Source organism: Felis catus, chromosome C1 (genome assembly GCF_018350175.1).
Source record: "Felis catus isolate Fca126 chromosome C1, F.catus_Fca126_mat1.0, whole genome shotgun sequence".
NCBI classification, from domain to species: Eukaryota; Metazoa; Chordata; class Mammalia; order Carnivora; family Felidae; genus Felis; species Felis catus.
This window is the reverse complement of record NC_058375.1, coordinates 138,808,104-138,832,507: the sequence shown is the minus strand read 5'-3', so window position 1 is coordinate 138,832,507 and position 24,404 is coordinate 138,808,104. Positions and strand designations below refer to the sequence as shown.

Here is a 24,404-nt window from a genome sequence, read left to right as displayed (position 1 = left end):
TTAAGAAATTTTGTTCAGTAATATCTCCAGATATTTTTTTCTGATCCACATTTTCCTAGATGTAAATGTTTTTCTGATCCACATTTTCCTAGATGCTTGCTTTAAATCGCGTAACAACATCACACCCGTTTATGACTGCAGCAGATATGATGGAGGCCCACCAGTTCTGTAGCATGGACTCTAAAGCAAATATCGTACATGGTGAGAAACTTGCTTGATTTGTTTTTTATAAGTTTATATAATGGAATTCTTTCAAAATTATGCTTGACATTGGGTATGATACAGACTACTTATATATCCATACAGCCTTTAACTCAGCCCTGCAAAAAGTATTATCACTCCCATTTAAAGTGAAGGAAACTTGATGCACCTCCCTTGCTACATTGAAAGTCCAGCTAACACTGTATTGCAGGATTCACATTGCATCGAGTACTAGTAAAGAGAGTTGGCTCTTAGCCAGTTTGGATTCACTGTCCCTTTTAAGAATCTAATGAATTTTCTTCTGTCTAGAAAAAAAAAGAAACTTCTAGATATAATTTCCAAGAGTTTAGGACTTCTGTCAATATTCAAGGAAGCTGTGTGATTTAAAACATAATAATTGCCATTTCAGTTTATGTTTACTATGGGCTATATGATAAGTGCTTGATGATATTGTCTCTCATCTCTATAAGTTTAAGAAGATCCATAGTTTGCTTATATGAAAGCTAAGCCCAGGAAGGGTGAGTAGCTTGCTTAGGATTGTATAAGTCATTGTGACTGAAACACATTTGAACCTCGGAGAGGTCTTGATCTCCTGCCACCCCTCAAAACAATGTCTTTCACTTTATCATTCTGTTGAGAGGACAGTTATTTCAATCTTCTGGATCAGTGAGAAAACTACAACTCATAATTTGTTTCCCTTTTACTATAGGTCTGTCAGTCTTGGAAATCTGTCTTATAATAGCAATGAAACATTTAAATGACATCTATGAAGAGGAGCCCTTTAATTTTCAAATGGTCTATAATGGTGAGATGAGATGTTGGTAGTTTTTTTCTGACTCTACTTCACTGCTTATTTGAAGGTGTTAATGTTGTTGTTGCTTTCTGTACAGAGTTTCAGAAGTTTGTTCAAAGGAAGGCCCATTCTGTTTATAATTTTGAGAAACCTGTTGTCATGAAGGTAAGATTTAAGAAGTTCATAGTTATTTTTCTGCTGTCAGGTATATTTTTGTATCATTTGATTGTATATATCATAGTTACTCTCTTATTAATTTGGAAACATTAGGTATTTGCCATATGATTTTTTTTTTTTTTTTTTTTTTTGCGTAACAGACCAAAATGATCTCAAAATGAAATGTTTGAATTCTGAAGAAAGCAGCCAATGGTTTCCCAGTTTGTGGGAATATACTGCCCTCTACTGTCTGTTTCTAGTACTGCACCTTGCAAAGAACTATATATTGCAGTTCATCAAATGCATCAATAAAACTCTGTCCCTTTACAATCCAAGGGTTGGATTTGTAATCTTAGCAGTAGAAAGACAAAAATGCAGCTATTAGCCATTAAGAAACTAAAGGACAAAATTTCATGGGATAGTGAGGACATACAAAGTGTTATTAGGAGTTGGAGTAAGTTTTAAAACTTGAGGAACTTTATTAGAGCATTCCATTGTCCACCAGAAATACATGACTCACAGTGTAATTTTGGATTTTCTAGTAGCAACAAAAATGTTAAAAAGGTGAAATTAATTTTAATTACAAATTTTATTTAACCTAATATATGAAAATATTTTAACCTATTATCAGTGTAGAAGATTATTAATAAACTATTTTTATGTTTTCTTAGGTATTACATTTTAAAAATTTCATGTGTGTTTACACTTAAAACACATCTTAATTCACTAAATATGCGTTGGAAATATTTGCTCTTTAGATTGCTTAAAATTTGTAGCTGAAGTAGATTTATATTCTGAAATTGTTCCAAACTTAAAATTTTCTAATCAACTTGACTATCAAATTTTAAATTAAACTTAATTACATGATTTAATTAAAAAAAATTCAAAACCAAGTTCCACAAATAGCAGTAGCCCTGTGTGGTTACCTTACTGGACAACACAGCTCTAAAGGACTTTCTGCGAAAAAGCATTTTTTTCTCTTTTTTTTAAATATGTGTGTGTGTGTGTGTGTGTGTGTGTGTGTGTGTGTGTGTGTGTGTGTATACATATATATATATATTTTTTTTTTTTTTAACGTTTATTTATTTTTGAGAGAGATCGTGGGTGAGGGAGGAGGAATAGAGAGAGAGGGGGAGACAGGGAATCCAAAGCAGGCTCCAGGCTCTGAGCTGTCAGCACAGAGCCCTACACAGGGCTTGAACCCACAAACTGTGAGATCATGACCTGAGCCCAAGTCGGACACTTAACTGACTGACCCACCCGGGCACCCCTTGTTTGTTTGTTTTTTTAAAAGCAGTGGACCCGTAAGTCTTTTATCATTCTTAGTGGTCAAAATTTTATTTCTTCTACCAGCTAAAAAATGTGATTACAGAGCATTGCCATTTCTTCAAAACAACAGAAAAAGTGTGTTTAGCCTACCGGAGGTTGGTTTTCCCCCCTTTCTAATGTCCATGTTTGTGTGATAGTTTTCTGTGAGTAGAAAAGGTTACATGAACATTTAAATTCTTATGAGCAATTTTGTAGCTGCTTGTTTCTACATTTTAAATAAAATATTTGCTGCCTAGAAATATTTTAGCTCTCAATTTTATTCAGCCCCAATAATGCCTGCAGCCGATATTTTCTCATTTTCAGAAATGACTGGTGTCTATTTTTCTTTTCATTGGAAGAATTCTTATGATACATAAAGTAATATTTGATACTTTTTCACAATAGAATAGAAAGAGAAAGTTCCAAAATCTTTTTCAATGTGTCAGTATTTAATGGTTAGTAGTCATTAATGGTTTCTTTTTCTTCATACACTAATAAAATACCTAAAACAATAATCAGGGTGAGAAAAGACATAATACATAAATGTTAGAGGTGAGATGAAACAGTAGACAACACTATTAGAGGGAAAGGTGGAAGAAAGGGACTTTTTTACAGGTTATGGCATCAGATGTTGGGTTTTTAGAGAGAACTAAAAGCCCTTCCTTTATCTTAAGTACTATTAGGTGTTAGATATCGAATGAGGTTTGGAAGAAAAACCATATTGTGCAGAGTGAATTAGAGTTTGCCCTGTTCACATTCAACAGTGCAGGGACAGAACTGTATATTTGACTCTGCTTCACCTGATACATGGACTTTTTATGATGTTGATGAGAGTTGTTTTGAACCCTACTGATTTCTATTAAGTTTTGTTTCCTGGTACTCTGTTCTACAACTGACCACAAACCTAATTGTTTACTGGATTAATGTTGGATTAATTACTGGATTAATGTTGTTATTTTGCTTCCTCTATTCAACTTACACTGTGTTCTTTCATCTTTCAGGCTTTTGAACACTTACAACAATTAGAATTAATAAGGCCCATGGAAAGAACTTCAGTAAATACACAGAGAGAGTACCAGCTGATGAAACTACTTTTGGATAATACTCAAATTATGAATGCTTTGCAGAAATACCCCAACTGTCCTACAGATGTTAGGCAGTGGGCAACATCCTCACTAAGCTGGTTATGAACATAACCAGTGGCTTCACTTATGGAGTTTCAGGCATACTTCTCTAAGGAACTAAAAGCTGTTTTCCTTTAACAAGATATGTTATTACATTTTTTTATATTTATAAAACTGTATTTTTGTATTTATGGGAGACTATTATACATGTAGGTCTTGGCTGTGTCTTGCCTTTGAATCATGAACAGTTACATGATTTATAATTCCAGTGGTTTAGATTATATTGTAAGAGTTCAAAGAAATAAATGTGACTGTTTTAGGAAATGAACCATATGCTTATTTAACACTTGTCAAGTATTTATGTGGCATATATATTTGAATAGTTCGTGCCAACCCAGCAGCCAAGTGTTTTTCACAAACCCTAAAGCAGTAAAGAAACAATGGTAAGAGTTGTGGTGTAATGATGAGTAATCTTTTTATCCAATGGGAAGTGCTGCATTGTTTTTCTCTGTCCATGGAATTTTTGGTTTCTGTCCCAGACCCAGGTTTTCTAGCTCAGGATACTGACCAGTTTGGCCATAAGATGGTTCACATGGAAGAGAAAAGAGAAAAGTTTGAACATTTTCTTCCAGGCGTCTCAAAAGTGGTACTTACATCATTTATAGAAGAATGCCTTGTAGAATTTTTTTTACCAGGCATATTCTTGCACCTGTCATAGGCCCAAAGGATCAGAATTAAGAATGTGTCTTTTTAATAGGGACTTTAGGAAATGCCTGGAAAAACATTCTCACAATTAATGGGAAGTGCTTGGCACTATCAGGTAAATATATTTGTATCAAAAATCCCTAAAGCGAATGTGGAGAATGCTTACCTCATAAATTCAGGAGTCCAGGAATTAATACAGGTATATGTTTAAAATGAAATTTAGTAAGTTAGTGACTTCCTTTATTCAAGAATATTTAATTGCGTATTGTTTTCATGGAAGGTTTACAGTAGACAGTCCATATGCTTGTATAGTTCATAAACCTTTTAAAATATCAAACGCCCTATGATATTCCGGTTCTGTTAAGAAAACATGGTAGTGGCAGTGTTCAGAATCACAGAGGTAGAGAATGATGGACAGATCCTGGAATTCAACTCAGGTTTGACTGACACCAAAGCCCTGCCATCAAGAGCTAAAATGCATTAACAAGTTTTGGCACATATTTTTTAAAGTATGCTGTAAGAAATGACTTATCTGGTTTTTAAGAAATAGCAGATGAAGAATGGAATGTAAGATTTCTGTGCATAAAAGTAGCTCTTCAGTTCAACCTATTTTTTTGCAGACATAGCTGGTCCTTCCCTGCCTTCTCAGTCTTCAGATCACTGTCATTTACTTTTCAGCAGTGTCTCAGTAAAGGTAAGGCTTGCATACTGGTTCTATGCAATAGTCTACAGATTTTTAGGAGATATTTTGCCAAAATACATAGCATGGTAGCATCACTATTAACTAGAAGCAAGGATTTTTCACTTGAGCTTAAGTTTTCCCTTTAAGAAAAATTTCTGAACTATTTTAGGGAAGTATCATCTGCCTTAAAGGCACTCATTGTGAAAGCACCTAAAGAGCTTGATTTGAAGATTGCAAGTTACTAGCTTTTTTAACATGCCACTAAAAGGCTGGAAGCTCTCATCTGCCTTCCTGGATACATAAGACCTACAGAAGCTCCATCAACATCCAGGTATACAGATTATATATTTATATATATAACATACATATTATACATCATTCTCAGTGAAACAGTTCTTAAAAGCAAATTAGAAAAAAAAATGTTAGCAAAGGTCATACAAATAAAACATATGTCTATGTTAGAAAGGCATTGAGAGGAGGAGTGTTGATGTTCCCCTTTCTGTATTCCCTAATACAAAGAAGCTAAGATGTACTGGGAAAAACATTAAGGTCCATCTCTTAAATTGCTTAAAACATCATCAATAAAAAAATCTGAAAAGCTTTTGTGAAAAATTTTTAAGAATATTAACAAATAAGGCTTAAGGATATTTTCTTCACGTACTAGAGTCATGTAGCCTTTTAACAGCACAAAAATACACGAGCTCCATGGGTCATCAGATTGGAAAACAGGTGGGGAAGAGTTTTAGAGGCCTCAGTGTGATCCCTCCAGTGCCCTATCCGAAACAGGATCTTATTCAAAACAAAACACCTCTCCAGTTCACGCGCACATGCTTGTGAATGGCTCTGAGGAATTAAAACCTGTTGGTCCAAACTTAGTATATCATAATGCTGTGTATGTTGAGTATATACCATCTATCAACTTTTGAATCAGTTTGGGAGAATACGCTGTGGAAAATAATTTCAATCTTTCGGTAGAGATTCAGTGCATATTCCACCATAGTTTGCATTTTCATTTGGTTTAGAAGGCAGTGCAGGTTGTTTCAAACCACCATTACTTAAATGTCCTTTCCTTCACCTTTACCCTCAAAAATACTGAGAACTCATTGGAGTGAACTGTGACACTCAGTGCTACAATTTGATGCTTCTATTCCCCTTTCCTTTGAAAGCCACAGGATAAACAAAAGCCTTGGTAACAAAAATGTCAAAGCTAGCTTGACAATTACTCTTACTGATTGATTACCCTAAGTGAAAATGCCAGAATTCTTTCATGCAGTAGAATGTATATACCCTTAGGAAGTGTAGTTTATATCTTTCATGATTATTTCCTAAGCCACATTTTTCTGTTTCTGTATAACCAATGCGAGCTAGCCTCTGGTTTCCTAAAACTGGCAGGACCAACATACAAACTTTCGTGGGAATGCAGTCTGCTTAGACAATAAAGGAGGGAAATGCCACCCTTGATAAACTTGCCTTCTTTCACCACTATCTCCATTCTTGCATATCTCAAGGTGTGAACCTCACCATATTACAGAGCTACTTTTCCCCTCTTTAAGAATAATGTAGGGGCGCCTGGGTGGCTCCATCGGTTAAGCATCTGACTTCAGCTCAGGTCATGATCTCACAGCTTGTGAGTTTGAGCCCCCCCCCCCCCCCCGTTGGGCTCTGCTGATATAGCTCAGAATCTGGAGCTGCTTCAGATTCTGTGTCTCCTTCTCTCTCTGCCCCTCCCCCGCGAGCACTCTCTGTCTCTCTCAAAAACAAAACAAAAAGAATGTATAGCAAAAGGAAAACTGCATAAGCAAATAATATGATATTCATTTTTTTTTTTTTATTTAACTCGGGGATGGAATGGGGATAGCATACATTTTATTTGTACAATATTTAACAATCACTTATCCAAGGTGGGGTTTTATGGGGCTTTTTTTTTTTTTTAGCTTTTTGTTAAATACTTGCAGAAAAAAATAGCAAGTACAATTTGACAGTAGTACAACAACCTGTGCCCAAAACACTGACAAGAAATACAGAGTAAAGCTAAAATAATTGCTTACCAATATTTTGAGAGGTAACAAATAGGATATGGATTGAGACTGCATAAAAAATGTACTGCTGGTTGAATATCTGAGGTAAATGATGTTCAATCAAGATGCTACTTGTATCATTTTGCCCATAAATCAGTAAATAATTTTATGCACATTATACCAAATGTTTCTAAAAAGTAATTTTTTAAAAAGGTAAAAAAGAGAAACTGGAAAATATTTGTGGAGAAGCATTTTTTCTAAAATAGTAATCAGTTTAATTCCACTTAAACTATCATCTGGCCAGGGTTTTTTCCCCTACCCACCTGCATTTTACTTAAATGTAGCTGTTACTTAGGGTTGAGGAAAGGAGGAAGAAGAGGTTCTTTTTAAATTTGATGACAGATGATTCTACTTTAAATTCCAAACTCCTTTTGTTTTGTTTTCCTGATTGTATTTTTAAAACATCACCATGAAAGATAGTGCAAGTTCATGGGACCAACAATTGTGAGGCACAGTCTCTGTTCTGGAATTCACAAGGTACCTGTAATAAACATTCAAACGAGAGTCACACTTCACATGCTAAAAACTTCCTAGCATCTAAAATACATACAAGAGCTGTGCAGGGCATAGACTTCGAATAAAGCCAAACACTGGTTAATCCATCAGTCCTATGGCAGTTGATCATAAAGCATTCCTTACGCGGAGATTTGGGCAAGGTTAAAGAGTGGAAGAGCAGCAGTTCTGATGGGTATCAGAAAGGCAAAATACAAGACGAATCATAAAGAGCACCATACACATGAGGAAAAAAATATTGGGGTCTCAGTTCACCCCAAAACAAAGAAGTCATCGTTTTTCTCATTCTTGGATCTATTTTTCAGTATCCCTAGCTCAAACCTTTTGTAAGCTTGCCCACTCTGCGCTGACTGTAAACCTAACATGAAAATGCCCTGCAAAAGAAAGTTTTAACAAGACTAGGTATCAGGACAGGTAGTCACTGGAACATTCTTATTTTACTGCTTATAAAAAGTGTTTTTCTATTAATATAGTTTTCAAAAGGATACACGTTTTAAAGTTGGTTAGCTAGAGTTAAGTATAATACCCAGGATTTCTAAAAATGTTTTCTAACATGAAGAGAAAATAACTGATCTTATAAAATTTATCTCAAGTGCTCACATAAGCCAAACATTCATAATATTCCTTGTTTTTGTTTTGATTTGTTTTTTTTTTTTTTTTTTACTCTTAAAAATAGAATTAAATGTTTAGAACAGGTAGAAATTGGTCTTCAGGAGATTGACAGTTTCCATGTTATGAACATTGTCATTTTCCCATCTTGGTAAGTTTCAAAGTGGAAGTAAAACGAAATCAAGAAATTGAGATGTCAAGTACTTTTTGAAATAAAGAGGTGAAACTCAACATTGAAATGGGAATTCTTAGGAATACAATGAAAACTTGGGTATATATGTGACCCAAGAGCACAAAATTCTGTATGGTGTGTGGCACACAGACAACAATGATATTACTCTTCTTTCCCTCCCTGCTTAGAGTCTGTTGACCTATGCATTATCTATAAATAATATAATTTATTATTCCCAGAGATTAAGTGCACATTATATGTAAAACGTAGTGTACTGTGTGGTTAAATAGCCATTTGAAGATAATACATTCACAGTGAGCTCCTGATAGTGACATGTAAAAAATTCTTGTATAAAATTAATGTATGGATTTTTAAATGACCTGACAAAAGTACATAGCATAATACTGGCTATTTGTTGGTCAGTAATCTAGAAATTCAGGAAATTAATGTTTTACTTTGGCCTGTATAAATTTGAGGAAGAATCCAATTATATTCTAATGTAATAGTGTTTTGAAAAGCACTTTGGCACCTACCTACCATCAGTTCCATTTTCTTATCAAGGAAACTATTCTAAATATCATAGTTGTGAAAGCAATTTATGGGAAGAGGCTAGGTTATATTACCTATATCAACATCGGTTACCTCTAAATGTCATTGCATATTTTAAGTTTGTAAGTTTAACTTGTTATCCCTGATTTTTTTTTTTTTTTAAAGCAGTAACATCTGAAATCTGTGCTTAAAATTTAAAACCTCTATCCTAGGATAATTCTTCATGTATCACAGACATCAAATATTACTCTGACAAGATGGCACCAAGCAGAAATATAGTGATAAAGTTACAAGTCTCAAAGCAGAGAGTGAGGAATTCTGGGTAATGACACTTCCTGAGGTGATCCTTAAACAGTGATAAAGAATGTCCCACACACTGTTTGGTGAAAAGAAATACACTACAATTTTACATATATAAATAGGAAAAAAATCTATTTTAAAAGAATAAAAATGAAGAGCTTTCCAGTGTCACAGCTCACTTTAAAAAATTTAAATCATGCTTTAAATTTTCAAATATTCCCCAAACACAGCACACCTTAAAAAAAAAAAAAATACTTAGGTAAGTATGCAATAATTTGGGAACTGGATAGAAGATGAAGCTTTAAAACATGGGAAGAAGGGGGAAATGACATCATTTTTTCATTTCAAAAAACAGCACTTTTTTTTTCCTTAAATTACAAGCTAGCACAAGAAAAGCTAAAACACTGCTTTACAAATGGCCACTTAGTGTTGGCACTAAGCATAGCTTACCTTTTTTTCTTAAATAACACAGTGAATTTGTAATACCTTGTTAGAAAACATGGATCAATTTATTATTCAAATTTTGTTAGTGTTTTCAATTTTTATAATTTAGCAACCGTGGAACTGAGGTATACCTTGTTGAGGGAGGTTAAAGTAATGCTTGGAAGCCTCTTTACTGTACCCCACTTTGATGACTTTGTTTATGTACACAGAACAGCAGCACACTAAACATTCACAAGCTGTGTCATATTGGCATTACAATAGTCATTTATAGAAACACAACAGCAAATGCAATAAAAACAAGTTACCCTTTTTAAAATCTGAAATGAAAAGTTTTTGATTTAAAAAAAAAAAATAGCAGTAGTTCATTTAAGGAATTAGTGTCTTCTGACAGACATTAAGAAATCCAATGTCAGTTTTCAAACACTTGATTAGCCAGGTCCAAAAGATCCTTGATTTGGAGAGGGCCATGTTCTTCATGTACACTTTTTCAAAAGTTTCTTTAGAGTCTGCAACTTTTCTTAGTCTCACGTCCTTCACGTCTCTGCTGCAGGCAATGCTGTACGTCTCCCAGAGCCACATTTTCAAATGAGGGTCATCTTGACGTGTCCGGGAGACATCCTACGCATTTCTCACAGAAAATAAACTGTAAGCAGTTTCGTTAGCTTAGCAGCTCCAGTTCAGAGTCCTGTTTCTCAGTGTGTACACATGGTGCAACCATCATAGACTAGATTCTTTGGGAGGAAAGTCAACATTTGTCACCATCGTGACCACTGTTACAATGTCCTCTGTGGTAATGATATTTGTAAGTCTTTGCATCTGAGTAATTCTTTCACCTACACATCCAGCTGATAACCTGGCTTCTGCATCGTGATCCCAACATTCTTCTATCGTTTCACAGAGCATTGCCATTCCCTAAAAAGGAAAAACATACACACGAAATTTGTTTTCTAATAGCAAACAGTAATATTTCCAAAAAGAAATTGCTATTTTTGTGAGTCAAAGAAAGTTCAAGATTAGCCAAGTTTGATATTATTTGTCAACATCCACTTATGAATATCTATTATATGCAGGAAACCGAAGAAAAGCATTTAAAAAATCAAACTTCTTAACAATGGAGACTATCACAGCAGGTAATTAGGTATTTTTAATTCAAAAAATCCCTATCCATTGCTTATAAACCAGGTCAATTTGATGCTAACCCTTGAACTGGATTCAAAACTAAGGTGTATTTTTTTAAACCAATTTTTGTTGTTTTCTTAATATCAGCATTTCTGTCTTGTAGTTAAATAGAAAAAAATATTAGAAAAGCATCCTCGAGATACTCTACCTGATTTTATCAACGTTTCCAGTTATATTTGGACCAAAATAACGGGGGCAATAGTGTTCCATTCTGCACCTATCTAAGTCTCTAGTTTTAGAGCATTCTTAACCTGAATATATCCCAATCCCAAATCAAAACATGGAGAGCAGAAAACGGCTTCCCTTTTAAATCTAGCATTAGGTGGTGATCATCAAGGTTACCCCAGTATCCACACGCTCAGTGTCAGGTACTCCTTCCCCCGGGAAGCTTTCCAAATAGGATACAAACTCGTGGGACCACAGCAATGAGAGCCGCCTTAGGCTCTATGACTTTACCGTCGTCCCTCATAGCTCTAAAATTTTCTTGTTTCCAGAACTCTAGATAGAATATCCTGTATGAATATAACCTCCCCAGAAAATCCTCCCAGAAGAAAAGTGTGCAGAGATAGAAATCATTCTCTGAAAAGCATTTTACTGGAATTTCAAATGAAAAGCTACTGTATAACTTACAGCATGTTTCTGCCAATAATCTCTTAAAACAGGCCTCTTTTTTTTATGCACAACAACTTCCTGCATATCTTCAAGAGATGGATGCTGGCCAATTTCCTCCTCAAATGGCAACATGTATTCATCTACAGGTCCTGAAATGTAAAGAAAAAAAGTCATTTTAATTCAAATCTTCCTGACTTCCAAACTGGAACAAATTTTCTGAAACATACTCTGTATCACCTTTTCCCAACTGTTAACATGCTATAATGACAGGAGAGAAACAGACTCAACTACTGCCACAGTTTGACCCAAATGCTAATTTAGGAGAAATCAAAAACTCCGTGATTTGGCATGTAAACCTGCTAAGGATTCCGTAAAGGAGCTTTCTTATCTACCGAATGAGGAATGCCAATCTCCATATGTATATAGGACAAAGGGAACTTCCCCATCAATATTTGCAAATCAAGGCTATAATGTCCCTTTAAGGTACTTCTTACAATTCAAATCAGATGGGTAAACAGTGGCACTTCCATTTCTGACAATTTGGGGCAATGTCTTGTAACAATCTTTACTCTGTGACACACCCTAACCGCCCCTTCCCCCCACTCCTGCCCCCCCGCCCGCCCCACACTCCGCCTGCACAACTATGTACCTGAGAGTCACACCTCTTTGCCCTCAAAAGAGCTGCCAAGAATAGTTTTTTAAAAAATCACAAACATACTCTCCAAATAGGGTTCCCAACCAGTCTTCAGAATGTGCCTTCACAGATGATTTATTCAACAAAATAAACGGTTCCTTTTAGGCATACTCAAATAGGAAAATGCAGTTACGAATTAATAATCTTATAAACACTTATCCTAAATAGGAACTTCACATATGTCATTTACTTACATTTTACCTCTATGCAGTGAAGGGAGCATTACCTCTATTTTACAGATAGGAAAGAAGCTCGGAAAAGTTCATGATTTACACAAGAGCATTCAGTGGTGGAGCTGGAATTTGAATCCACCATTTGATGGAGTCATCTCTGCATGACTCCAAAGTCTGTGCTTTCAATCACTGTACTACTGGCCCGCCCTTGAAGGAAACCAGTCACTGAAGAGCAATTTCCTATATAGACTTAAACCTTGTAACAGATACTCCTGGAGAGAGACTCCTGGAGAGAAGAAGGCCATCTAACATCTAACGCCACCCTGTCTATATGGAAGACTCCTCCCTCAATGCCTGGATGGCCCGTGTCTGCTTGAGCGCTTCCAATGCCTCAGAATATTGGCATTCTAGAGGGTCTATTCCGCTCCTGCTACAGTCCACAGGTCAGCACTGGCACCAACTAGTAGCTTGTAAGAAATGTAAATAGCAGGCTCCAGCCCAGACCTACTGAGTCAGAACATGAACTTTACCAGGAGTTCAGTACATATTAAAGTCTGAGAGTTGCTGATTTTAAAGTTTACAGCACTCACTTTAGCAGTGTTCACACCATCCCCTCCTGCCCCATTTCAGACTTAGCCTGAATCTGTAAGTATTTCATAGCACATGCAAAAGCATTTAAGAAGTGTCAGCATCTGCCCTTTTCATTTTTCATAAAAACTTCTCTGATAACCCCTCTACCCGGAAAAAAAGCATTTTTCATTCCTCTAAACTCCCCTATCACTCCTTTACATTTCTCAGGTATTATATTCATCCAAAATAACTCACTGGATATGTACGTACTGAGCATGGAGCTGGACCGTTCACACTTACCTTACTCTAGAGTTAATTGTCCAGGGTATAATTTATCCCTGTAATTAGACTGCACATTACTTAAGGGCAGGGCCTTGTACATCCCCCATAACACCATATCTAATGGTTTGATTTGGAGCGTTCATATTATTAAAGTTCTTATGAAAAATTTTCCTAGAGTATCTGCCATCCAACCTACTTCTGCTTCTATAAATGCACATAATAAACATACCTCCTCTTCCACTTTGAGCCAACCTACACTGAACGTTCAAGCTTACTCTTCCTTGCATAGAACTTCTAAGCTAGAATTATATCCAAATTGCTTCAAACTTTCTTAGGTCTGGATCAACTCCCATGCCAAACCCCTGATCTTAAAAGAATGAATGGCTGTCCATTCCTGAGCACTCTACCAAGTTCCCCTTAAAAGCACAGTACCCCAGTGGCACCTGGGTGGCTCAGTCGGTTAAGCATCCAACTTTGGCTCAGGTCATGATCTCAGTCTGTGGGTTTGAGCCCCACGTCAGGCTCTGTGCTGACAGCTCAGCACCTGGAGCCTGCTTTGGATTTTGTGTCTCCCCCTCTCTCTGCCTCTTCCCTGCTCCCACTCTGTCTCTCAAAAATGAATAAACGTTTAAAAATAATTAAAAAAAAAAAAAAACAACGCAGTACCCCAAATCAAATTTCATGTACCAGAGGTAGTCTGTCCTACACTGAGAAACCATTAAAGCACTCGGAAAATATTCTTACAAACACAGGTTAAGTTGGTTTAAGTACTCTACAGTTTCTTCTATGGTCTTTCACAATCTGTAGGAAGTTTTTAGGTAATTATAAATTTAAAAAGATCAAGCTAATTTACATTTGTCAAGATGTTTGCCTTGTATCTGCACAACCAAAAGAAAGTGCTGTAACACAATTGAAGAGAATAGAGGCCTTATGAGAAGAACTAAGGACTAATTTTCTCACACCAGGAATATAGTATGCAAGTTTATAATCAATCAGTGCAAATATTTGTAAGACTTGAACAAGGATTTAAATAACAAAAACAAAAAATAGGAATCCTTTAGAACCAGTGTGATAGAGAATGCAGCTGGTGTTCACAATAATGTCTACATCAGCTCAGACTTTCAATGCTTTTAGGAGGCAGAATTTAACCTATGGTATATCCAAAGGCATGCTCAATTCTGTCATGGAGGACAGACTGTAAATTCCATCTGGTTAGGTATATTTTGGGCATCATGGGAGTGATGAACAGACTCAGCTGTGAGTGACTTGGGACGGAAAATCCCCCAGCTCTTCTTCATCCATCTCCTCTTGCCATGAAACTTGACTTTGGAACCTGAGGGCAGGCAGGACCTGCAGGACCTACAAAAGTAGCAGCCCTGTCCCTACATCTGGATCAGAGTTTCAAATCTAGGTTTTACCATGTACCACCTTGAAGCTAAAACTGACAATCTGCTTAATTTCTACTTAAAATTTGAGACTCAAATTGTTCACTGGTAAAACTAAGATAGTAACTACCTCCAAAGTCGTTTTAGGAAATAAGCTAGACATATGTGAAGTGCCCGGCAAAACACCTGGCAATGGTAAAGATCAATACATATCAATCAATACCTTCCCTCTCCAGCCTGCCCTCATCCCCTGCCTCCTGAATTCTCTTTAAGCTACTGGAGACCTGGAGTCTACCTAAAAAAAAATTTTGTACTTTAACATAATACCTTGAGTGTAATCATCCCTTTTCGTACATGTGAAGTAGGCAGTAGGCATATCTTTTTAAAAAATATTTTTTCCCTTACCATCTGCAGCAGTACAGCGAGAAGCCAGTTCCCACAGGACTAATCCCATGGCGTACATATCTATCCTCAAAAATGCATCCCTTTGGAAGTTTATAGCACCCTCTAATACCTCTGGAGCCATATACCTCCGGGTACCAACCTGAAAAAGATGTTGAAAGCAAACAGTACTTATTCATTAACTTTATGAACTAGTATTTTATGATTCTGTAAAGAGAAACAAAACCAAGCATGGTCTGCTATCAGGTAAGGTAACTAAATTATGACCACCAGACTACAGAGTCCAGCAGAATTTTATTCCGTTTCAAGTAGTAACAGCCAAGACACTGGAAGTGGGAAGTTTCCATCAGTAGGGATTGCTTTAACAGTACCATGCAGCTCTTAAAAAATGTGGGGGTAAACCTGGACTGATAAGGAAAGATTCCCAAAAACACTGTACAGCAAGGAACAAAACAGTATATATGCTAAGATCCTTTCTGGGCATACTTAATAAATACATCAGCAGACATGCTGGGTGTTGGCTTAGAATTTTTCCCCCTTCTGGAAGTAATCACAAAAACACTGGTGGTTTTGTTGGAGACAAGGACAAGAAAAACTACTTTTCAGTTGTCCTTCTGATTCCTGTTTGAAATGTGTCTTTAAAAAAAAATACTCCTTTTTGAGGGTTTCTCTTTCTCTGTTAAAAAAAAAAAAAAAACTAGTATATAACAAAAAGAATTAGCCAAGTAAAGGATGGATAAACTTTTTAAAGTTCTATTTCTATAAAGTCTATAATATTTATTTATTCATGAATTCTGTCTTGGCATTCTTTATTTATATCTGTCCCTAACAAATTGGTATTTCTTAGTAATGTAACTATGGTTACCAAGCTACTATAGCTTGCTTTGGTTGACAGTATTCATATATGAACGCTTAAAAATTTTATAAGATAGCTGGGTGGATCACAATCTAATTGAGTTTTTGTAGATCTAGGGAGTAGCCCAGATAATGGGTTCCAAAAAGCTCTATCCTTAGGTGACTGATCTCTAGACTAGAAGTTAGATGATTATCTGCAAATACACATATAATTGAAGTGTTTAAAAAAAAAAAAAAGGAAATAGATCACTAAGACTCTCAAGTTCAGGTTTTTAATTCATTTAATAAGGAGAATGCTTTAGAGAAAGAAAAAAATAGCAGCTCTGTTTTGCTACTCTGAGTAACTATTTAATTGTACTAGGAGCAAGGATTTCTGAACACCTCCTAAAGATAAATGTATGCCATCCAAAGTAGTTTTCTTATGAAATGACAACTACCTTCAAGCATAAAATGCCCTCTTTTATGAATTAATAAGATAAAAATCTTATTTTTCTCCAGCATTCTTTGCAGTATATGAAATGTACAATAAAGTGTATTTTGAAATTTTCTGGTCCATGAAATATAAAGTCAAGGGAACCACTTATGTAATTATTTTTCCTTCTCATGTAAACCAGTTGAGAGGGCAGTAAAAGATATGAATCGGTCCCAAAATTATTTCATAAAAAAAGGGGAGGGTTATGAGATGCCAGAGGATTAAAGTATTTCCCAATTTCAGTTTTATGATAATCACACCATCAGCTCAGACGTTTGTCCCTAGGCCTCCTGCACAATCTCCCATCTCTGTAATCTACTCCACAAGACTGCCTTCGTTCCAAACACATCTGGTGTCAACTTTTTGAGAACTATGACTGCTGACCACTGCTCTAGATTCTTATATCATTACTCAATACTGCCAAAATTTGTTATGCGATGATTCTTTAATAACTATTCTTGGAGGTCAATATACTAGGAAAAATGAAAGCTGAGAATTTGATTACCAAATTATTTCCATGATTTGAAAGATGAAGAGATAATCATACCAATTTGGTCAGGAAATGTCACCTTTCAGGTTAAACTGGTCTTCTTAACAAAAAGGTGATCTTTTGGAGTGAAAGCACCTTTACTAACCTTACAGTTTCTGAGGATAAATGTATGGATAATGTTACTTTCCTATTTGGCTCTCCTAAAGATTCCTGTTGTTGACAGCTCTTTGTACAAGACCCTGACTAGACAAGCTCATTGCACAGGGCTTTATAAGTGCTTTGAACTCTGGAGAGAATTCAGAGAAAAGCTAAGAAGTAATGAAGCACTAAAGACCAAGAAGCAAGAAACTATCATTATTGTCTGGAAAAAAAAAAAAAACAGATAACAGATACACAGTAGCATGAATAGTGACTGATTATTCTGCCATTCCTCTTAGGATGATGAAGTTAACAAATTAAAACTACTGAGTTAATACTAAGAACTCCCTAAGAATTAGATTTAAATGTGCTGGATTCTAACTTGATTTGTTTTAAAAACAGAATCCCATGACATATGTGTCTAAATTGTTTTATGAATTGATCTAAACCACTGGAGCTCCTAACAGTCTTTCACCACATGAAAATGTCTTCCTCAGCAAATTTAATGTATTACTTTCTTTAAGAGAGTCATTCTGTATTAGATGCTGAAATAATAACCACACAATAATTTTAGAACAATTCAATCCAGATATGCCATTCTAAGAAAATATGGGACAAGATTATTCTTTCTTACAGTTTACAGTTATCATCCTTACCTGTCCATGGGTATCACCAGCAGACTTGCCAGCCTCAAATTTTAACGCCAACCCAAAGTCTGCAATGCAAGCTGTCAGGTTGTTTTTCAACAGCACATTTTTACTTTTGATGTCCCTTGCAAATAAAAAGACAAAGTATTCAAATTAATTTTAAACAAGTTATTTCTTAAAAATTTTAATTGAAAGGGAGAAAGGAGTGTATACTGTAGAAGTCTGATACACAGAAAAAAGGAGAGGGAGAAAAAGCTTAAGCAAATTCCCCCTATACCATGAAGTACACAAGTAGAGTGACAAACTCATTTTTCATAACATGGACAGTAAGGAACTTTCTCCATGAAGTAGTTTTTTAAAGAGCTGTTATTCTAAAAATACTGTCTAGGTCATTCCTTCCTACCTACCTACCAAACATAAAATTGTTTTTTGAGGTAATAAGAATATTTCAGAGTTTATAGTTGGAGAAACTCCCACTGAAACTGAAATTTAAGAAACCAAACAAAGAATATTCAAACAAAATGAACTGGCCTATTGGTACAGGCCTACATGTTAGAATTAAGGTCCCTTAGCGGTTCTTATATTCATAAGCTTTGTTGTAGAAAAAAGCATCTCTAAGAATATGTAACATCTCTAAGAATGTGTAACAGAAATTTTTCACCGTAAACATAAACAGCTCCAGCTAGATCCTGGTGTTCTGAAGAGTAACCATTTTAAAACCATCAGGTATCTTCTACACACTAGCTTCAAGGATTCATCCTAGAGATTACTATACTCTAGCTAAATACATCTATGCCATGAGCAGTGGTTAAATTTATGTGCCCAGACACAGAACGAACAGTGGAACACAGGAGGCAACAGGTACACACCCACGAATGCTATAAAAACCAATCAGTTTTCACCTTAGAAGATTTTTTGGAACCTTACTCCCAATAATCTTTGGGGATGCCAAAGAATGAATTCCCTATAGGTCTAGGTGAGGTAAGCAAAAACCCAGGAAGAGACCGACTATATGCAGGAAGGTGAGAAAAAAGGGGAGCTCTTTCTGAGGTGGAAGTTATTCAAGATTTGCAAAATCAGAAGCTATGCTAGAGTTGAATTAAAAGAAATGCCTCCCAGGAACCCAAAACACCCAACTGTTGGCCCTCAGCTAAGTATCTGTTAAATGAATCGGTTCATAACTACTTTTAAAGCAAATCTTTTTTTGTTTCATTGAAGTATAGTGGACATGCAACATTACATTAGCTCCAAGCTTACCACACAGTTATTCAGGAAATCTATACATTCTGCTGTGCTCACCACAGTGCAGCTACCATGTGTCACCTACAACACCACTGACTATATCCCCTATGTTGTACCTTTTAACGCCATGACTTATTCCTTCCATAACTGGAAGCTTCTTGCCCAGTCCCCTTCACCCATTTTGCCCATACCCCCCATCTCCCCTCCCCTCTGGCAACCATCAGTTTGTTCTCTGTATTTTTGGGTCTTTTTCCAAAGCAACTATCTTTAAATTGCATACAAGAAGACAAACTGATCCCATGTTTAAAGGAACTAACATTTTCCCTCTTGAAGGTATGACAATCGTTGGGTCCAACTACTATTGCTTCACTGATGAAGGCAATTGACTAAACCCAGTTATCCAAATGATGCCTCCTTCTACCTCAGCTCAGGTAATGATCACATAGTCATTACAAACATAAGAAAAAAAGGTAGCTCAAAGTCTCTCCATAATTATATCTAATAATTATCCTTGAAATAAATCATGTTTTGAGGCAAAACAAATTTCTTCATGATAGATAAAATACATTTTCAATGTTATCCATGCTTTCAGAAATGAGACAAAACGTAAGTCAATAATTAAATTTTGCTAATGATATTAATATATACATTATCCAAAATACTTCCTAGCCAATCTCAAAGCCAATGTGAAAAAGAAATGAAACTCAACTGCCTCCTATAGCATGGTTGGAGAATTAGGGGGAAAATAAATTTTCCACAGGATTATTAAAAATTTAAATAATAAATATTGACTTATTTGGGAAAACAGTATAAGTTTTAGCTCTACCTGTGAGATATGGCAGGTTTGTGGCCATCTTTTAGGCCAGGTATATCCTCATGTAAGTATGCCAATCCTCTTGCCATGGTTTCTGCAATATGACACAATTCGTTCCAAGAGACCACATTAGCCTTTAGAAAGTCTGACAGTGAACCCTAAAGAAAAGGGCGGGGGGGAAAAACAACTTATGCTCTTGATAAAAGTCATATGACATGGAGACTTTACTTTTAAGAAATGATAGGAGGCAACATATCTTTACTTTTAGTGAATATTAACATCTAAAAATCCATTTTTCTGGAATGGTTCAAGTTTCCTCTTAGTAAACATTTGAGTAGGAAGGAATACCCCTAATCTTTAAAGTTTTGCTACAAGACACAGTCGACTTCCTCCTATTTAGAAGGCAGGAGTTAAAAAAAAAAAAAAAAGACTATTTGAAAATTTAAGTTCGAGAAATATTTAAAAAGTTAAAATATACAGACTACAGAGATGTTACACCACAGAACTGGGAAACCCAAAATTAAGACCAATAAACTATGTCAGAATCTTCCTCTAAAGATTATTGCCATCCTTTTGGTCAAGAATTTAGGGAAGTATAAGAGCCACTTATATCTGACAGTGACGAAACTGACTGCCAAGGAGAACACAATTTCCTATTTCATTAAAATGTACTTTCACACTAAATCTGAAAGTAGAAAAATTGAGGAAAAATAGCAGGTATGTTTTAGTGATAACCACTCTACAAATCAGTGACAGAACAAAGATCATCAGATAAATCTCTTGCCTCTATTTTTCTCACAGGCTACGCTGTAAGGAACAAAATTCAAGCTAAAAAATGGTCCGTGTAATAAAAATGGATCACGTATGGTAAATGAAAATTACTAAGCACTAGCTACACTGAAATAATTATTTGTGAGAGAGCTATAAAACTGCAGCACGAGAAATAAGGGACAGAAGACTGGTATTATATAAGTAGAGGGTTAGGTGAAAAAGTTGCCATCTTTGCTCTTATATTATTTTTTTAAAAAATTTGTAAATATTAACTGTCTATAATAACATACTGTTCCCAGAAAAATAAATCTGAGCGATTTGTGGCCAACATTAAGTAGGTAAGCCAACCCTGATCTGGAGTTAAAATGAAAAGTAGTTTTTACCTTTTCATGAAATGCTGTGATTAGCCAAAGGTCCACATCAACACTGGTGCCTCGTTTTTCTGCACCAATGAACTGTAATATGTTCTCGTGTTTCATTCCAGGTAAACTATAAACTTCATATTCATTTTGCCATGACTGTTTGTCCTAGAGTTAAAAAGAAGGAATGGTAAGAATGCAAAGAACACAGGCAAATAAACCATATCTAAGAGATAACTGAAGTAGATTCTAAGGCAAAATTTAAAAATAAAGCTGTGTGTTAAAAGACTCTTTGATTTCATCTTATTTTTTCATAAAAGAAATCTGACAATAAGGTAACAACTCCATCACAAATGACTGCCCTGCCCCATTCGCTCAAACATTCTTTTTCGTGTTTCTTGCTTGTAAATATAGGAGTTAGCAGAAATGCCATACTTCTGTATCTAACGATGGTAATACATTCTGCTTACAATTTAGTACTGTAGTGTAATTTTATCATGGTATGAAGTTACTTGTGTTTATTCAGAATAATCTCTGTAAGATATGAATTTCAGGTAGAACGACTTCATCTCAACAGAGGACAATGTTTTTGTTCAAAGACTAACATTATATCAAACATTCTTAACAAAATGTTGAGAATACCCCGCAAAGTCAATAGGAGAGCAATAGGGTATAAATAGGCAATACAATAATTTTAAATACTATACGCTCATTTGTGCCTGCAAGTGATCCATGCTTACTACACGTCTACTTATAAAGAATTAGTTTCTCTTCACAATGGAATAATAAAAGTTTGAGGCACCATAGCATAATGGTTAGGAACCCTCTGGATCCAAACTATGTTAAGAACCTTTGCCAAGTTACATCATCATTCAGTTACCTCATTAACAAAATGGAGACTATAGTGTCTGCCCACAGAGTTGTTGTATTGTAGGTATACTGTATGTTTTATTCTATGTATGAGTACTGTATCGATACGTATTACAGAGTACACGTATGTGAAGCACCTCTACCTGACACAACAGAAGCACTCAATAAAACATTAGCTACTGTTATTCTTGCTGTTGTTACCTTTATGTTAATATCCAAAGGCCTTTCTCTAATTTTTTTTAAGTTTATTTATTTTGAGAGAGCAGAGGAGAGGCAAAGACAGAGGGAGACAGAGGATCCCAAGCAGGCTCTACACTGTCAGCGCAGAGCCCAATGTGGGGCAAGAACCCACGAACCATGAGATCATGACCTGAACCAAAATCAAGAGTCGGATGCTCAACCGACTGAGCCACCCAGGCACCCCAGCCTTTCTCTCATTTTTAAGCTTCTTCCAACAATGAAAGAAGAACCCTGAATTTGTGAATATTAGCAGTACAGACCCAACTCTTCCTCTGAGAACTATAGTTTTAAAATATCTGCATTGCTACCAAAAAAAAAAAAAAAGGTAAAAAACTTCTTCACCGACTCTAACAGGCTTTAGAGGAGGCAAGAAAGATAAAAGATAGGTATATTAATTTGACTGTATAACTTTGGAATAAGGAAGATCTGTGAAGATACAGTGGTGGAGCCTGCATCACCAAACCCAACCAGGATTGCAATACCACACATGGCATTAGCTAGAGGGGCGTATAAGCAAGAGACAAGGAAGAAGAAATCATCATAGATCGATACCACCAATGGAATAAAACAAAACATAAGAACAGCTCAGAGGTGCATTAGACCAGGGTTTTATGAGGTAAGCCCCCTTTAAAAGAAAAATAAGTCGGGGTGCCTGCATGGCTCAGTCAGCTGAGCGTCCAACTTTAACTCGGGTCATGATCTCACAATTCATGAGTTTGAGCCCCGCATCTGGCTCATTATTGTCAGTGCAGAGCCCGCTTCAGATCCTCCATCCCCTTCTATTTCTGCCCCTCCCCTGGGTTCTTTCTCTCTCTCTCTTAAAAAAAAAAAAAAAAAAAAAAAAAAAAAAAAAAAAAGATTAATAAATACTTTAAAAATTAAAAAAAGGGAAAGAAAAACAAGTCCACAGTAAACCAATTACTGGGCATCCTGATTCACTGTCTCTGATAATTCACCAAACAAAATGAATCAGTCCGGGTAATAATACCTTTAAATAACTCTAAAACAAGCATGCTATTCTATCATTCTTCTGTTTGTTTTCTGATAATGTCAATGGGACATTAAAAGTTATCCAATGAAATTATATTACTGGAATCCTCATCTTCATTTTGCACTTATTGGCAAAAGATCTCCTGTGTGTTCATTTATTGTATTTCCACCACTCCAAAGACTACTGTACAATTCCATGCCTCAGATGAGAAGGCGGACAAAAGGGGTAACCATTTTCCTCAGTATCACAAAGAACCACCTTGAAATATATGGTTTGTATTTTCAGACTGTTCTGAATTATACTAATCGAGCCAGGTGTATCTTTTAAAAAATATGTGCAGATCAGAAAAATACAATAACATACCTGTATTGGAAATATTTTCACAGCTACATATTCATTGAGCAACTGGGCTTTCCAAACACAACCAAATCTTCCCCTTGCTTTCACTTCTAACAACTGTAGTGGCTTCAAACCTAGTAACGGAGAAGGTGGGGGTGGTCCTGGGTCCTAAGATAAACAATAATGATAATATTAAAAAGCAGCACACAATACATATCAATTCTAAATATGAGAAAAAAGGGAGTATACTGAGGAATCAATTGACAGAAATGGTAAACACATACAAATGACATTAACTTCAGTCTTGCCAAAACTGATTTCTCAAGCATTACTAATTATTTATAGTGATCATAAGGCAAGCCACTTGAATCAAGAGTTTTCATAATAACATTCAGTGAATAACATTCACTACTGCTATCTAAGTACAGCAGGAGAAATCTCAAATCATTTTTAGTCTCACTAATTTTCTGGACTAAGATTTTCTGTGACCTTTAGGATATTACTTAACAGTATTTCAATGGTTTCATCTAGTTGGTACTTCATTAGAAGAGGAGGATTTTAAAAGTGCCAGCAACAGCAAGTTATGACTATGTCTCAAAGAAAAATACTCCTCAAAATCCACTACTTTCCCCAGTGACTGTTTATCTTTAATCTCAGAAATGCCCATAGTCCTTCTCAAACACACTGCAAATAAGTGTATCAAAGCACATAAGAGAAATATTTTGAATAGCCAAACTATTACGTTCATTCTGATTTTTCAACCTATTAGCAATTCATCCCTTTGCTTATAATTACCAAATTGACCTGAAATAAAAATTATTAGTGTTCTGAGTCTGACTGGCAAAGAAAGTACAAATTATAATCCAGAAAATGAGTGGTCACTGTAGTAGATGTACAAGGTAAGTAAAACGAAAGAGAAGAGTACTGCTACAGGTAATTTAAAAAATGGAGGAAATACAGTATGTGAACAGGAGCACAACATTTATGAAACACAAGGGAATCCTCCCTATACGAACTCCTCACTAGAAGCCTCGTATCAGTTCAAGATCTACAACTAAAACAAGATGTAGGAAGCCTTCAGAAAAGCTTCCAGAGCAAAGTAATAAAAACGTTTGAAAGGCTGCATAATGAGTATTGTAAGGAGGAACTAAAATTTCTGTGGCAACAGCAACAGACACTGTGACCCTGGATAGCATCTAAGTCGCTTGGAAAGAGTGTGCCATACCCTTATCCATGCAGCTCTCT

General features: G+C 35.8%; 2 protein-coding genes across 17 annotated transcripts in view; one reads left to right on the top strand and one right to left on the bottom strand.

Moving 5' to 3' along the window:
- The window catches only part of ORC4 (origin recognition complex subunit 4), an 81,759-nt gene extending 77,728 nt beyond the window's left edge, over positions 1-4,031 (top strand). For all 14 annotated transcript variants that reach the window (XM_045033747.1, XM_006935272.4, XM_006935270.4 and 11 more), the window contains 4 exons: positions 93-201; positions 911-1,006; positions 1,092-1,159; positions 3,460-4,031. In XM_045033747.1, the coding sequence (XP_044889682.1) occupies positions 93-201; positions 911-1,006; positions 1,092-1,159; positions 3,460-3,648 (462 nt within the window). In that variant the 3' untranslated portion in view covers positions 3,649-4,031. The remainder of the gene's footprint in view (positions 1-92; positions 202-910; positions 1,007-1,091; positions 1,160-3,459) is intronic.
- A 2,746-nt stretch (positions 4,032-6,777) lies between these two features.
- ACVR2A (activin A receptor type 2A) overlaps positions 6,778-24,404 on the bottom strand; it is an 84,036-nt gene continuing 66,409 nt past the window's right edge. For all 3 annotated transcript variants that reach the window (XM_019838079.3, XM_003990748.6, XM_045033743.1), the window contains 7 exons: positions 23,184-23,327; positions 20,744-20,887; positions 19,602-19,747; positions 17,543-17,657; positions 14,935-15,073; positions 11,444-11,574; positions 6,778-10,546 (listed from right to left, as the gene is read on the bottom strand). In XM_019838079.3, the coding sequence (XP_019693638.1) occupies positions 10,352-10,546; positions 11,444-11,574; positions 14,935-15,073; positions 17,543-17,657; positions 19,602-19,747; positions 20,744-20,887; positions 23,184-23,327 (1,014 nt within the window). In that variant the 3' untranslated portion in view covers positions 6,778-10,351. The remainder of the gene's footprint in view (positions 10,547-11,443; positions 11,575-14,934; positions 15,074-17,542; positions 17,658-19,601; positions 19,748-20,743; positions 20,888-23,183; positions 23,328-24,404) is intronic.